This window comes from Salmo trutta, chromosome 9 (assembly GCF_901001165.1).
Source record: "Salmo trutta chromosome 9, fSalTru1.1, whole genome shotgun sequence".
Classification (NCBI taxonomy): Eukaryota; Metazoa; Chordata; class Actinopteri; order Salmoniformes; family Salmonidae; genus Salmo; species Salmo trutta.
The window spans coordinates 29,960,376-29,978,351 of NC_042965.1; the positions used below are offsets into that span (position 1 = coordinate 29,960,376).

The 17,976-nt window shown below is 41.1% G+C and overlaps 1 protein-coding gene across 2 annotated transcripts in view; it reads right to left on the minus strand.

The window, feature by feature from the left end:
- LOC115200383 (zinc finger matrin-type protein 4-like) overlaps window positions 1–17,976 on the minus strand; it is a 201,906-nt gene that overhangs the window by 34,230 nt on the left and 149,700 nt on the right. For both annotated transcript variants that reach the window (XM_029763411.1, XM_029763410.1), the window contains exon 5: window positions 2,553–2,774. In XM_029763411.1, the coding sequence (XP_029619271.1) occupies window positions 2,553–2,774 (222 nt within the window). The remainder of the gene's footprint in view (window positions 1–2,552; window positions 2,775–17,976) is intronic.

The following is a 17,976-nucleotide window of genomic DNA, read 5'->3' on the forward strand; positions in this document are numbered from 1 at the left end:
GTTAAGAACAAATTCTTATTTTACAAGCTAGTTCTGCCTGTTAGGATGATTTGCCACTTCATTACTAATTGATAATCACCTGAGAGAAACGCTCACTAGGCTGCCTCCCATAATGACTATAGTGACGTTGGGGAAACACTCTGTTAGATACAATGTACAGAAAAAGAAGCCAATGAAAATGAAGCTGGCTTTGAGTTATTGCTCATCTACTTCAAGCGGCGCCTGTCTGGGAGAGCGCATTCAGGAGATATTCAGGGACAGAACCGTCTGAGAAACGAGGACAGCTTTGGGAGGCATTATACTCAACTTGAAACGATCACGCATGTTACGTCTGTTGTTGTGGGTTTGTATGTGTGTGTATTTCAGGAAATGGCTTCCTGGATTCCAGAAGCAGCTGATTGGTCGGCCCCATCGCTGATTGGAGCTCTGACCCCTCCCTCTCGTCTCTTCATTACCAACTCCTTCTCCAGCTTGATAAAAGCCAGTGTTCCTTTGTTAGGAAAAATAGCTTATTTTTATGTCCTGTGTTGATTGTTGTGGCGGTCAATAAAAGTTTTGTGGATATCATTTTTTAGCCGCTCCTTCAGAGGTATGTGTATGCCAATAGGACTTAGTGTTTTTGGTTAATTACATTTTTCACTTAAAGTATTGGTAATTATTCTGTTTCATTTGTTCTCAGGGTGGGAAGGGGATCGCACCTTGGGAGTGTTTAGACAAGAGGCCTGTGGGCATACATAACTCGTAGTATTTAATCTGTCTATGCACACTAGGTAAGACCTGGGTGGATCACCCCCTGAATTTTGGTTAGCGTGCCAGGTGGTGTTCAAGGTTAGGTAAGAAGTGGGAAGGCAGGTAAGGTAAGAGAGGGGAATCTTTAACTTTTACTTTCTTTGCTTTGGTTCCATCCAGCCCCTTTTCCCCACTTTAGTGTGTTTAGGAATAATAGATTCCCTGTTAACTGTATTTTTCTCTGCCTCTGTCATCCTTCCCCGCACCTACAATCACATACTTTTTCACTCCACGAGGAGTTGAGATGTAGCAGGGTGTTGCAATCCCTCCTCCAAGAGGTGTATGTAACAACGCAGTTCAAAGTGTCGAGTCAGAGAAGACTCACGTTAATCTCAAGCGTGAATAATCATTCTTGGAGTTAGTACTAGGACAAGGCTAAATCTCCAGATGTGACGGGGCAGCACAGAGCCTCCCAATTCATCCCTGACAAGACATAACCCACCTACCAGCTGTGAGCATCAATAACACCAGGAGTTAAGTAGCTAAGCAACAGTGCATCTTCAATCAGATGTGACTGGGTTGCACGGAGCATCCCAATTCACCCCTGACAATGCAGGGCCCACCTATCAGTCATAAGTATTAATACGACTAGTAGTTAGGGGGCTAAGTTACATCTCTAATCAGACATGACTGAAGAGACATCCCACATTATGTCTGCTCAGGCACTACTTAACTTTACAACATTCTGGGCTCTTCATGCTGCCCTGGTACCTTTCCCAACCCACCGCAGCAGTCTGCTGCTGGACTAATATTCTGTAATTGTTATTGACATATTGTGGGTAGTAGATAGAGCGAGAGCACCATTCCCCCTCCCCACTCCAAAATTAACAGCCCGAAACAGGCTTATCGAGTCAGGGTACGTAGCAACACCGTGCCTCTGCACTGTGGCTCTCTCTGGCTGGCATAGAAGCAGACACTAGCTATGTCAGGAGGGCTGTATGCAACACAGCTGGAACAATAGGAGCCTCCTATTTAACATCAATCAAAGGATATTAGTTCTCCCTAGCTCCCTGTTTAATAGATGATAGTGTCATACTAAATAGTGGAATAAATACCATGAAGTGTACAAATGAATGACAGCACATACTGACCCTATACCTGGGCATTTCTCAAAGGCCTGTAATAGTCACAAGAATTCAGCTGATACGCATATTCTATTAGACCAGCAATGCAAAACTGACAAGTTAATTTGTGTCGTATTTTCCCCTATGCCTTTAGCCCCCAGTACTGTACATGCAGATTTCTTCATACTGGATGCACAATAGATTTGATGCACTCTAGTAGACAGGGTTCTATTTTCTTACTTACTGTAACACCTTGTCATGGCTTTTTCCTGTGTCATTCCATATAACTAGGTTACTACACACACACACTTTCATATATACATTTTACTACACACACACACACACACACACACACACACACACACACACACACACTTTCATATATACATTTTACTACACATACAAACACACACACACACACACTTTCATATATAAATGTTACTACACACATTTTCATATGTTACTACACTCATACTTTCATATATAAATGTTAATACACACACACTTTCATATATAAATGTTACTACACACAGAAGCAATGGTAAGTAACAATCCTGTCTGTTAATAAGTGGGAGCGAGGGGAGGAGGCAGTGGGCTGCATGGTTGTCTGTGCGACATGATAGAGCGAGAGAGAGTGCGAGAAAGCGAGAGACAGACTGCCAGGTATCTAGTCTGGCTCAGGCCTCCTCTGTTTTGTACCTTTCATCTCTCCCATGTCCAGGGTCTTGCCCAGCTGTTCCAGGAGGACAGCGCGAGCTGCGTTTTTATTGTGCTTCTTGCCGTCGTAGTGCTGCTGCGCCATGCTCGGGTTGTTGAACCAGGCGTTGCATAGCTGGCAGTAGCGGTCTGAGTCCCTGCGCTGCCGAGGAGAGGTCACCGGGGTCGTTTCCAGGGAACTTTTCACCGGACTGGGCGGCACCTCTGATTGGACAGAAAACAAAGACAGGGGAGTTCACATCAACATTGTTCAGCTGTTTGACAACACTCTCTAGACCAAAGCATAAACAGGTGTTTGTTTTTTTAACTATCAGCTATGAAACAGCTTCTGAACAAAACTTAAGGAGGAAAATAAAAAGCATGGTAAAGAAAAAAGCTTTGTTGCCAAGTGAAAAAAAAATTGCAAAATGGGAGGCAATAAATGAGCACTGATAACAGGCATTGCATCACTTTGGCTCTGGCAAGCCTGAAGAAGAAATCCTAAATCATACTTGGCAATCGGAAAAAAGACCCTGCTCTACTTACTGCTGCCTACTTGTGTGCAATGTTCCTTCATGCATGGATGCCACCATTAACGCCGAACAAACATCAAATTGTGCAGCGCTGCGTTTTTCTAAATGTGATTTGCTATCAAGATAATCCGTTTTACCACTTGAGCGCTCAGCCCACCCTTCATAAGTCAACATTTACAGAGGTTCCGTTACAAGGCATCAGATCCCATTACAGACCACTGAGGCACTGTGAGGCCGTCATCGTCTCCAAGTGGCAACTCCTGTGAGTGTCATGGCATGACAGAGTTGCAGTGTAGAAACACAAACATCAGCACCATGTTCTTCAGCCATGTTGATTATAAGGATAGGCTACAGCTTGGTGATTTATGCTCATCTTTATGTCAGAACTTGTACTGTGAAGGGATTTTTGGGCATTGGCCAAAAAAAGACCACAATTTATACTAGCCCGGGTGACATTCTACTAGCCAAGGGTATTTTCTCCTGAAGTGTGTATGAAACACTGCATTATGGAAAGGGTATCAAAAGGGGTAGCATTCAAACAGTATGGAAAATTCGTTTAAAAAATAAGTACTCACTGGAAACAATGGGAAAGGTAGTGTAGGAAATAGCTTTTCATCTGGAGTGGCTACAAGCATACTGTTATATTTCTTGCCGGTTTGTCACTTATAGCACACAAAGGCATGTACAAGTTGATAACAAAGCCCTTGGTTTAGACAGCATCTAATTCAGGCAATTAACTGCTGTAGCAGTAAAGAGGATGTCAGAATATGAAACTGGGAATTAAGTGGCTGTAGGAGTGTGAAATGCAGAGTATATCATTTGTGGGGGATGGTGATGTCAATGGGGCCAGGGAACAAAGAGGAAGCAGAAACGTATTCATTTCAAGAAGATAGATCTTTTTCATTAACAAGGCAAAGCATTTTCCCTCTTTTCTTTTTGTCTTGCTCAAACAGACATGCTGATCCCAAATTTCTTGTCTCTAATTGTGTCTTTCAGCTTCTTTCCACATAATCTAAGAGAAGTGCATCCCTCGAAGCAACAGAATTAATGAGTTTCACTTCCACAAGCTACCAGCTTAATGCAATGTGTAATTTTCATTGGCAAACACGAGGCAATTCATCTAATTTGCATTATGCGTGCATGTGGCGCAATATTATATATTTAAACAACCTGGACTTAGGGCTAGACGTAACATAGTAAACGTAAATCTGGCTAGGTGGCTAACGCTAGCTAGGCTAAGGGTTAAGGTTAGGGTTAAGGTTGGGGTTAGGAGTTACGTTAAAGGGTTAGGGGAAGGGTTAGCTAACATGCTAAGTAGTTGCAAAGTAGCTAAAAAGTAGTAAGTAGTTGCAAAGTAGCTAAAATGCTGAAGTTGTCCGTGATGAGATTCAAACACGCAACCTTTGGGTTGTTAGACATTCGCCTACCCATCCAGCCTGACCAAGCACACTACTTTCGTTTTGCCTTAAGTAACCTTCTGTCTTATGTAACCATACCAAACGTAGCATATCATACTTTTTTGAGTGTCCCGGATTTACCTTTACTATGTTATATTATGTCTCGTCTATGAGACCAGGCTGATTATAAAGAACATACATTCTGACAGTTAGGAACAAACATTATTTATGTTGACACTTGATGAATGTTTTATGAAGTGTCACCTTAAATACAGTGCATTCGGAAATGCCTGTTTCATTTTGTCATTATGGGGTATTCTGTGTAGATTGATCAGGAAATATTGTAATTGAATCCATTTTAGAATAAGGCTGTAACGTAACAAAATGTGGAAAAAGTCAAGGGGTCTGAATACTTTCCGAATGCACTGTAAAAAGACCAGTGTTTTATGATAGATTTGTACAATTGTGATAGTCTTTCAGTAGAGATGTCATCAACATCTAGCTAAGAATTTACAATCAAACTCTATTACCATGGAATAATCATCATGCTGGTATTTATTGCTTGTGGTTATCAGCATTTGTCCTTTTGACCATTTCCTGAATAATTTAGAAAGGGCAGCCCTTCATGTCGTTCATAATTGTGGCTGTGACATTTCCAGTGCCACTAGGCTACCAATCAAAAACTCTCAGATCCCCAAGGCGCATTTCATAAAAGCTAATTATTGTCATTAGTCTCTTCACGTCAGTTTTAAGTTCAAGTAGCAGGTGTAAACAACAGATTAATCGCACAGCTCCCATGACACTGTAGGTCAACATGGCCAGCCTGTCCTCTTAACAACATAGATCACTTCTGAGATTGGCATTTTGGTCAAATGCCATTTTAGAAAGAAAGAATAACTGCCAAAATGTGTCCGTTATTTTGGTGACAGGAGCCTGTAACTCTTGGGATATATATTGCCTACCATCTAACATGGATGTGCTAATCAGGCAGAGACGCAGAGTGGTTTTGAATGTGTCTGCTTGTTGTTACACCACAGATATTAACCTTCCCTAGCAGCAGTGACATATTACAGTATCGATTGCGGCTGCTCTGAGGTTTAGGGAAAACATCCATCAAAATCAGGCTCAGGGTAAAGGTTGTCATTTTTTTTAGAAAACTTTAAATAGGCTGCTTGTTGATTCCAGTCCTGACTAGACTAATAAGAAGCAGGAAGTAAAACTCTGAAAGCTAATAAACCTTTAATAGGAATATATTTATCCTTCATAAATACTGTAACTCTAGCACAACTTCATAAGCAATTCATGCTTACTGTACAAATAAGCAATGGGGGAAATGTAGCTATCCACTGTGGGATGAGGATCCCACAAAATGATGCACTCTAAATGGAACCCTAATCCCTGTATAGTGCAGGGCCCAGCTCTGGTCAAAAGTAGTGCGCTACAGTATATAGGGAATATGGTACCATTTGGGACACAAACAAAGTCTCCACCATTACTCATCATCACAGTAATTTCACTTAAAACTGCTCTCTGTGGACCACTGTAATCTCAGACAGGAGAATACAGTCCCAATGACCCAGACCACTGTGTTCTTCAAAATGAACTTCTGAGCCTTATAGCTTACTCTTAATAATCACCAGCCCTGCGCCATCCATCCATCCATCCCATTCATTACAATGGCATCCGCCCTATAGACAGGTTAGCTGACAGTGTCACGAAAACAATCCGCACGCTACCTTTTGGGCAGAAGGCAGTGTGTTGTCATGATTCTGTCACTTGTTAAATCCACTTCAATCAATGTAGATGAAAAGGAGGAGACAGGTTAAAGAAGGATTTTTAAACCTTGAGACAATTGGAGATATGGATTGTTTATGTGTGCCCCTGACGAATTGAGGCTATTCCGAAGGCAAAAGGGGTGCAACTCAATATTAGGAAGGTGTTGCTAATATGTTGTACACTGTGTAGCTTACATGTTGTAACAAGCTAAGCCAACCCTGTCTGTTTTCCTCCTATTTGTGTACATGTCAGTTTTGTTGCTAAACAACCAACCCATCTATTTATACCCAAAGTCTTTACCCTCAATGGGGGTGGCCCCAGTCCCAATCATCACTTGCTATTTTTTTGGGATGGATAACTGTTCTGCCCTGTTCTGTGTGAGAGATCCCATTTTCCATAGATAACTGTTCTGCAGTGTTTTGTGTGAGAGATCCCAGTCTCTATAGATAACTGCACATTGGGATGTGAGCCCTTTCCCAACATTTAGTGCATCATTAAAGCCATACTGTTTCCACCACTTGTGCCTTTTTTTATTTGGGAAGTCAGTAGAGAGGCGAAGTCAATCCACCAACCTCTCACCCAATTCTCTAAATAGTGCACTGCTTTTGACTAGAGCCCTGGTTGACCAGAACCAGAGCCCTGGTTAAAATAGTGCACAATGAGTCCAATGGGCCCTGGTCAAAAGTAGTGCAATGCTTACTGGAACAGTGTACCATACATGAAGTAAACCAAGAAGCAGATTCTGTCCAGTAAACCAGTTGGCCAGTGTCAATATATTGACGCACCCACTGTGTAAAGGGTACTTTAAAATCACTTAGAAGGCCATCAATTCTCCAGAGCAGAGTGATATTTATAGGTCCTTGGGATTAAAAAAACAACAAAGGGAGACTAGGGTACTACCGTTAAGAAGACGGACGTGTGACTTTTGCAGCGAAGGACAGCTACGTTGTTGATTGGCCAAGGTAATAAAAAATAAAAATAAGAAAACATCTTGCTTATTTCTGCCAAATGGCACGTGAAACAGTGTGCATCACAAATCGCCCCCCTATATAGTGCACTACTTTTGACCAGTCCTAAGAGTCCTGGTCAAAAGCAGTGTACTAAATAGGGAATAGGTTGTCATTTGGGAGGCAGCTTGAGCTTGTTGCTGCAAAGTAACAAGGAGAGCAGATGATGAGAGAGGGCTCTGGCAAAGAGGGACTCAATATAAAAACAAGCAGTGTATATGTGTAGTACATCTAGGGTGACAAGTAGAATAACTAGTATAAATTGTACAAATTCTCTCAATGCTGTCATCCGTTCCCTTCATTCACTATCAATTTTGATTGTTTTCATCCTTCAGTCATTCAAATGAGTCTTTTCTGCATTGTTAACTTGCTTGAACAAAGGAAGTGTCTCATGTCTTTCCTTCCATTTACTCTGCAGTAAACAAAGCTCAGTTAGACTGACACTCACTGTCATAAGATTTGAAAAAGTGTTTTGGGGGGTTTGTTATCACATCAAGTAGTGGCAGAGGAAAACTTTAGCATTTTAGGAAATCAGTACAATCCATTTTTATTTTAATCAAACAGCAGTAGAGCAGCACTGATGGACTTAATTCATATCATCAAGTCAAGGAGATATCATAAGGAAGCTCCTTTCCAAATGGCAGCACAGAAGACCTCGTAAAATAAATGTTTGTTATACTGAAAAGCTTTTTGTTCTTTGATGAGATGTGAAGGTGAATTAATTAAGCTTATCATGCATGTTAGTAGCACACCTTGGGTTAAATCTGTAATAATTAAGAAGGTTAGTTAAACTGGCACACTGTATCCTAACTACATTTAGATATCTGGAATTTCAGCTGGATACCATAGTGTTTCTAGAAATTAAAAACATATTTTTTTGTAAAGATAACATTCATTCTCATTCATTCCCCCTGGGGGATGCATAAAAATGTGTGTGTTGAGTCGCATTGCAAACTGATTTGCATGGAATAAAATAGTCAAACAGGAGAGAGAAGGAGAGGTTGAAATGGGCCATTTCTTTTTCATCCCTGATATAGATATATTATGCAAAAACCCCAAACGGCTACAGATGCTAAACTCATGCTGCAGCTCATCTAAAGTGATTGCCAACTAACACCTTCATCCTCTTCATACTATAGCTTTAGTGTCCAATATGAAAATAACCACCTTTTGCTCCATATAAAAGCAGGACTTTTGTGTGCGCTGAACTTTATTCAGAGCAAGATTCAGCATCTGTTGGATCAAAAAGAGAAGGATCAAAGTGTTCTGATGTCTGTGCAGTTATCTGTTCCTACAAAGCATTCCCCTTTCTGGGATTTCTATTCCCCTCTGCCTTATACCCCTCTGTACGAAAAACTAAATATTTTCTCAATGCACATTTCCACCCGCCTCTGAGAGGGGTGAGACCACTGCAAGCGGTGCAGTCCATGAGAAAAAAACTAAAAACAAACAACAGCTCTCCCACATTTCTAAACCTGGTGATGTAAATGTTAGGCAGTAGATTAGACAGAGCCAGTACAGGGGGACTAGGTGCTGTATACTGTAGGTTATGATGAAAAGGCCCCTGTAGTGAGGGATTCTTTCGAGACTTTGTAGAATTGTAATGTTTAATGTATAATTGTTTTTACCAGGATAGTCAACTCAGTAAGAATTGCCACTGTTTTTCTGGGAATGCTGGGATAACGTGTTAGTTTGGAAGTGTTATTATTATTATTATTCGTAAACCATAGGGTATTTAATCCATTATGTGTAAACCATACAGTGCTGCATACATGGTCAGATGGTACATTTCCTGGGATTATATACTGTAATGAATGCCGCAGCTAGCATCTTCATTATGTAGACACGAAAACCCAAGGTTCCAAACTTCAGAATGTTCTTTCTGGAAACTATTTCAGTTACCTCTGTTAGATTCTAAATATCAGAGTAAGAACTCGACAAACACTATTTAAGCTTAAACCAAGTTTATTCATCCCAAAGGATCGAACAGCTGAACCGACAAAAACATGGTTCCACCAGTGGTGGTAGGAATCAAATAAGATTTTATTAGTCACATGCGCCGAATACAACAGGGATATTTCTGGGACAATGATGTTGATGTGAGCCATGCCCCGCCTTTCAAAGCACTTCATGGCTACAGACGTGAATGCTAGGGGTCGGTAGTCATTTAGGCAGGTTAGTGTTCTTGGGCACAGGGACTGTGGTGGTCTGCTTAAAACATGTTGGTATTACAGACTCGGACAGGGAGAGGTTGAAAATGTCTGTGAAGACACTTACCAGTTGGTCAGTGCATGCTCGCAGTACACGTCCTGGTAATCCGTCTGCCCCTGCGGCCTTGTGAATGTTGACCTGTTTGAAAGTCTTACTCACATCGGCTGCAGAGAGCATGATCACACAGGTGTTACTGACTCTGTTTTCATGTCGGTGCGTTGTTTGTGTTTCATGTTCATGGTTACTTTTATTTATTAAAACACTCACTCCCTGAACTTTATTCCTGACTCTCAGCACATATGGAGTCTGTCCCTACTCAAGTGCAGTTGGGATATATCAACTACAGAGTCAGAGCATTTGTACCAGGACCAATGCAGTGTGATCATTGTAAAGCTTTTGGACATGTTTCAAGTTTTAAAAGTGATTTTAAATGTGCCATGTTGCAATTGTGGTGGGAACCATGAAGTTTGAAAGAGAATGAGGTGTCCAAAGTCAGGGCTGTCCAGAGCATTTCATATGCAGCAGCTGTTAAAAAGGTTGAGCGTTCGAATGGTGCTCCTGAGGAGTCCATAGTGGTGCATAGGCCTTCCCTGAAGGCTGCAGGGGTTTCCATTTAACAGCAGGACCCGGATATATTAAAGGTTAAGAAGGTGGACTTTGGAGCTTATAGCTATGATGATTAATGGCACTGCCAAGGTGGAGAGGAAGTCCAGGAAAATAGATAACATTGCGGATGCGGCAGAACGGTTCTTGGGACTGAAAGACTTCTCTGTGGAGGATTTGCAAGGAGTATTATCACAAGCCATACCACCTCTCAGGACATAGAGCCTGAGAAGAGAGATATGGAAATTTGAAGGAAGGAAGAATTGGGAGTTTTGGGGTTCTGGTTTTGTTCATGTGGTTTTTGGTTTTATTTCGGGTGGATTAAGTTAGCTTTCTCTATCACGTATGGGTTTTGTTTTTTCAACCCTGTCCAGTTGGTGGTGGTACAATAACCTTTTTGGGTTGTAGTAAAACCCACAGAAGAAGAAGAATGTAGCTAACATATTTATGCCTTGCTTATTCCTCTTTGATTTAGAAGATACTGTTGCACAAACAATATGCTGATTTAGGTCTACACCATCACTGGTATTATCAGGCTGTACAGCTAATTACATTTGCTCTGACTCAGTACATTTATTAGCTAACTACCTAGCAAGCTAACTAGTGATTAGCATTAGCGGCTAACACGATTTAGGCCCAACTTGGTAAGGAAGGACAAACTAGCTGTTTGCAGATGTAAGAAACACAAAACTAATTGTAATTATACAACACTAGTGGATTTAAAGTACCAGTCAAAGGTTTGTACACACCTACTCATTCAAGGGTTTTTCTTTATTTGTACCATTTTCTACATTGTAGAATAACAGTGCATACATCAACACTAGGAAATAACACATATGGATTCATGTATTAACCAAAAAAGTATATTATATATTTTAGATTCTTCAAAATGGCCACCCTCTGCCTTGAACACAGCTTTGCACACTCTTGGCTTTCTCTCAACCAGCTTCACCTGGAATGCTTTTCCAACAGTCTTGAAGGAGTTCCCACATATGCTGAACACTTGTTGGCTGTTTTTCCTTCATTCTGCGGTCCAACTCATCCCAAACCATCTCAATTGGGTTGAGGTCAGGTGACTGTGGAGGCCAGGTCATCTGATGCAGCACTCCATCATTCTCCTTTTTGGTCAAATAGACCTTACACATCCTGGAGGTGTGTTGGGTCATTGTCCTGTTGAAAAACAAATGATAGTTCCACTAAGCGCAAACCAGATGGGATGGCGTATCGCTGCAGAATGCTGTGGTAGCCATGCTGGTTAAGTGTGGCTACCAGTGTCACTTTTTTGGTTACTACATGATTCCATATGTGTTAGTTCATAGTTTTGATGTCTTCACTATTATTCTACAATTTAGAAAATATAAAAAATAAAATAACTCTGGAATGAGTAGGTGTCCAAACATTTGACTGGTACTGTATATTAAGAAGCAAAGTGAAAACAGCATTGTTGTCACCAACATTGTTGCATGTGCTGCATTTACCATGAAGACTGAACGCAAGCGTCTCATGGTCGAGGAACAACACATGCGCTCCTTGAGTGACAGGGGGAGGGGCTAGGTCTGTGCGGAAAGCAGCATGGAGAGAGAGAGCTGAGAGAGATGACTCAAGTAGCTAAATAAACTATAAAAATGGACGTTACATACGGCGTATCACATTTAACAAACCAAACATTCAAATACCATTATAAAAGGTTATGTAAAAACCCAAACCGGTCCGTGCATCAATACCGGTATATAGTAAAATACGGTATACCGCCCAGCCCTAAGTAGGGGATGGGCTTAGTACAGTGCCTAACTTACATTTCTCATCATGTACTATAGGACAAGTTGTTTTAGTAAACAACAGAACTTAAACATACTCTAGATGTAGGCTAAACATGTTGCGATGTGCATTTGGTTATGATGCACGACAGAGAAAACAGAAACGCAGAGACATTTTGAGAGGCACCCTCCAGTATGTTTTCGTCCCAAATGGCACCCTATTTCCAATATTGTCCACAACTTTTTTTATTTAATGTAATTGAACCTTTATTTAACTAGGCAAGTCAGTTAAGAACAAATTCTTATTTACAATGATGGCCTACATCGGTCAAACCCGGACGACGCTGGGCCAATTGTGCACCACCAGAGCCTATGAGCCCTGGTCAAAAGTAGCGCACTAAATGGGTTGCCATTTGGGATGCATCCTATGACTGGGGTCTCTCTGATTTTCTTTCTCTGACTGAGTCTGGGGGGGTGGAGAGGTCTGTCTGTCCGTGGCTCTAGCTGGGTTTGTTGGGTGACAGTGCGATTGATTTCTCTGTCTGGCCTTGCTCAGTTAGGAGCAGAGCACCCTCTGTTCTGAACCATTGGCCACATATGGCATGGTTAATGACTGAATCTGTCAGTGACAGACAGGGAGGCATAACATAATTTTATCTAAGCACAATTTTACAGTATCAGCAATCAGCATACGTTATACCAAATAAATTGAAAGGTTGCGTAAAGTAACCAAGATTTTTCCCAAATGAGACACAGCTCACTCTATGGGAAATAACACTAGTATTCTTATGATTACCCATTATCCCTATGACAACATCTGGGAAATACAATGACTAAACATTCCATCAGAAATAAATCAGAAACACCACATCCCCTAGGAACCTCCTTGCCAACATGACCCAGTAGGATGTAGCACTGTACTTCAGATTCCCTGCTGTCTGTAAATACCAAATCAAAGACCAACCTCAGGTTGAAGCTAGAATCCTTTTGAATTATAAATGAATGATATATAATCATTGATGCTTGAAGAATATAACTTAGAAATACCTCATGAGCTTAGTTCAACTATTGTATCCCAAGCGGCCAGGGTTCTGGTCTAGAAGCACAGTTTCGACTGCTCCTACACTGACGCCCGGCCCAGAAAGACGGCCACATACAGAAGTCAGATTTGAAAATTCCTAATAACACACTTTAGTCATCACCTTTGTGCACAAAACATCCATGGGATAATTCAAATAATTGTCGCTGAGGCCGATTGTTTTTCCATCACTCACAACCGAAGATATTGGTTGCGATGTTGGTCAATATAAACCGATTGCAACCTGGATATAGACGTTCCATGAATCGGCGAATGAGAATGTGAGTCGATTACCTTGAAAACAACTGTTGGACATCTTGGACTCCAGTCTCCAGTTCTTATTATACCTCAGTGGTCGTACCCCATCAGAACCCAAAATATAAGCTTGTTTTACTCCAATGGTTATAAGCAATGTTAATGTAAACAAACACTGTATATCCTCAAAATATACTTAAAAGTACAATTTTGATATCATGGATGGTCAGTCCTTGCATCCATAGTTCTGTCTATGAATTTGAGAGTGGTTATATTTCTCCAGGCCCATCCCTCAGCTTTTTACCAGAACAGAGTCGGGGTGATCTCTTTGTTATTGTTTCAACTAAGGATTTTAGCTTTAAGGAAATCAAGCTGAAACAAAACAAAATGCCACTGATTGCAAACCTCAATTGCAGTATACTCTATTTCCTGTACCAGGTTTACAGTAGCTTCCTGAAGCAGCAGGCTTAGGAGGAGGAGGAGCAGGGTTAGAAGGAAGAGGGGGGAGAAGTATGAAGAGGACTAAGCGAGGAGGAAGAGGGGGAGGCCATGAAGGTGGACAAGGCATAGGAGTAGGGTTCAGGCCTGTAATGGTTGATGAGGGCTGCAGAAACATGTCTCACCCTGCTGGATAGTGACCCCTACAACCCCTACTCTCCAGCCCTCTAGGTCCTTCCCACTATATTATTTATGTCACTTGAATACATCCTGCCCATGCCCACCCTGTTAAAAGTCATAATCCTCATAATAAATAGGTGCAAAGGACTTATCTTCAAGGGAATGCCCTTATGCATAAATATAAACGCAACATGCAACAATTTCAAAGATTTTACTGAGTAACAGTTCATATAAGGAAATCAATCAATTGGAATCAATTTATTAGGCCTTAACCTATGGATTTCACATGACTGGGAATACAGATATGCATTTGTTGGTCATAGATACCTTTAAAAAAAGGTAGGGGTGTGGATCAGAAAACCAGTCAGTATCTGGTGTGACCACCATTTGCCTCACGCAGCGCGACACATCTTCGCATAGAGTTGATCAGACTTTCGATTGTGACCTGTGTAATGTTGTCTCACTCCTCTTCAATGACAGTGCGAAGTTGCTGGATATTGGTGGGAACTGGAACGCCCTGTTGTAACCCAAACATGCTCAATGGGTGTCATGTCTGGTGAGTATGCAGGCCACGGAAGAACTGGGACATTTTCAGATTCCTGGAATTGTGTACAGATCCTTGCAACATGGCACTGTGCATTATCATGCTGAAACGAGGTGATAACGGTGATAACGGATAATAATCAACAATGGGACTCAGCATCTCGTCACGGTATCTCTGTCCATTCAAATTGGCATCGATAAAATCCAATTGTGTTCATTGCCTGTAGCTTATGTCTGCCCATACCATAACTATAGATTTGGCAAGTTGGTTAGGACATCTACTTTGTGCATGACACAAGTCATTTTTCCAACAAATGTTTACAGACAGATTATTTAACTTATAATTCACTGTATCACAATTCCAGTGGGTCAGAAGTTTACATACACTAAGTTGACTGTGTCTTCAAACAGCTTGGAAAATTCAAGAAAATGATGTCATGGCTTTAGAAGCTTCTGATAGGCTAATTTACATAATTTGAGTCAATTGGAGGTGTACCTGTGGATGTATTTCAAGGCCTACCTTCAATCTCAGTGCCTCAGTGCTTGAAATCATGGGAAAAATCAAAAGAAATCAGCCAAGACCTCAGAAAAAGAATTGGAGACCTCTACAAGTCTGGTTCATCCTTGGGAGCAATTTCCAAACGCCTGAAGGTACCACGTTCATCTGTACAAACAATAGTACACAAGTATAAACACCATGGGACCACGTAGCCATCATACCGCTCAGGAAGGAGACGCGTTCTGCCTCCTAGAGAGGAACGTACTTTGGTGCGAAAAGTGTAAATTAATCCCAGAACAGCAGCAAAGGACCTTCTGAAGATGCTGGAGGAAACAGGTACAAAAGTATCAGAAAGGCCGCTCTGCAAGGAAGAAGCCACTGCTCCAAAACCGCCATAAAAAATGCCAGCCTATGGTTTGCAACTGTACATGGGGACAAAGATTGTACTTTTTTGAGAAATGTCCTCTGGTTTGATGAAACAAAAATGGAACCTTTTGGCCATAATGACCTTCATTATGTTTAGAGGAAAAAGGCTTGCAAGCCAAAGAACACCATCCCAACCATGAAGCACGGGGGTGGCAGCATCATGTTGTGGGGGTGCTTTGCTGCAGGAGGGACTGGTGCACTTCACAAAATAGATGGCATCATGAGGTAGGAAAAATATGTGGATATATTGAAGTAGCATCTCAAGACACAGTCCGGAAGTTAAAGCTTGGTCGCAAATGGTTCTTCCAAATGGACAATGACCCCAAGCACACTTCCAAAGTTGTGGCAAAATAGCTTAAGGACAACAACGTTAAGGTATTGGAGTGACCATCACAAAGCCCTGAACTCAATCCTATAGAAGATTTGAGGGCAGAACTGAAAAAGTATGTGCGAGCAAGGAGGCCTACAAACCTGACTCAGTTACACCAGCTCTGTCAGGAGGAATGGGCCAAAATTCACCCAATTTATTGTAGGAAGCTTGTGGAAGGCTAGCCAAAACATTTGACCGAAGTTAAACAATTTAAAGGCAATGCTACCAAATAATAATTGAGAGTATGTACATTTCTGACCCAATGGGAATGTGGTGATAGAAATAAAAGCTGAAATAATTCATTCTCTCCTATTATTCTGACATTTGACATTCTTAAAATAAAGTGGTGATCCTAACTGACCTAAGACAGGGAATTTTTACTAGGATTAAATGTCAGGAATTGTGAAAAACAGAGTTTGAATGTATTTGGCTAAGGTGTATGTAAACTTCAGACTTCAACTGTGTGTATGTATATATATATATATATATATATATATATATATATATATATATATATATATATATATATATATATATATGAAATAATAACAACAATAATAATTCTCCAACATGCCATTGGCCATCGAAGGTGAGCATTTGCCTACATTTGCTGAACTGCAGTCAGGTGTCGTGTCTTTAGTATCATTTAAGGTGAAGACTGTTATTTTATCAAATCAATTCTCTGCAATTATTATTACTTGATTAAACAAACCATGTAAAATTAATTAACTAGGAAGTCGGGGCACCATGGAAAATCTTCAGATTACAAAGTTACAATTTTCCAAATATAACTCTTCAGATATTTTAATATCTGATCAATTAGTCTTCTATTAATTAATTATTCTTTACCTCACATCAGTGTCATTTCAAACGTCATATAATTTTTGGTTATCTGCACGAACACAGCCTAAACCATGAATCATCCGTAAATCAATTGGCTTAATCATTTATTTACTAACTAACTAAATAATCACAGAAATGCATAAAACAAACAAACAGTAGATATTGGTTACAAACAATGATAGGGAAGATCCCCTAGTGGGCTAAACCGATATGACGGCTTGGTGGACAAAGGGAAGGGTGTGTGGACTGAGAAAGAGCGGGAAAGACAAAATGGCTTCACTACACAGTGGATAATTATATTCGTCGGTCCGTCTGCTGGAGAGTCAGTTCATCAGAGAGTGGTTGTAGGTCTATCGGCGGCTCCTGATAGTGTCTGTAATGGATATTTCAGGCGCCCATTGTTCTTAGAATAGATGTTTCAGTGGTTGTTGGTATTTGCATCCCAGGTTTACATAATTTCTAGCTTCAGATTAGTAATTAATATCTAAGATTTGCTCTTATTCTGTAGGGATCGATAGTCTCAGAGTTGAACAATTTCCATCCGTGTAGCCAAATCACCACGTGGTATGGTTTTCTAGTCTTGGTACTCAAACCTGTGCCACCTCAGCTTACACCGAGGTATGCGTGGTCTTAACTATTCGCAGTCACAGCTCACACTGTGGGTTTGCTTAGTCTGAAGAGGATTTCCTCAGGAGGGGGTTTTATTCGTAACAGTAGAAAAGGCGGTTCCATGATGCCAGATCATGTCTGTGCTCATGGGGGCGTGGCCGTTGACTAGTTAAACTTTACAGGGAATACAATTCTCTCAAAATTAAAGGTTTACATCACATTACATAATTTCACAAATAGTTTCAACTTTACTCATTCATTTTATAAAATAATTAGATGCAAACACCATAACTGAGAAATGGACACATTCAGAGATATAGTTATGTGTGTTTCCTGTCCTTTGTGAGGTTACCAAATGAAACACACTCAACATAACTGTCCCTTAAGTGTCCATGGACCCTTCCCACATTCTCACAAGTGGACATATAGTTTCATTTTCCCATTTTGGGGACTTAAGAGTTCGGCCACATGAAATCCTTTGTTCACTCTGTGGTCTCTCTCTCCCTTTTCATGCAGAGAGAGAGTCTCCGCCAGGAATTTACAACCTGAGATACAGAACCTGGGTGTAGGAGAGAGTGAGAAAGGGGGAAGCCACGATCTACACCCAGAAAGGGCCACTTCATGACACAGGTCAAGACCCTGGTGAGGACGATGAGCACACAGATGAGCTTCCCTGAGATGGTTTCTTACAGTTTTTGCAGAAATTATTCAGTCGTGCAAAGCCACAATTTCAACAGCTGTCCGGGTGGGTGGTCTCAGACCATCCCGCAGGTGAAGAGGCTGCATGTGGAGGTCCTGGGCTGACGTGGTTACACGTGGTCTGCAGTTGAGACCAGTTGGACGTACAGTACTGCCAAATTCTCTAAAACAACATTGGAGGCGGCTTATGGTTGAGAAATTAA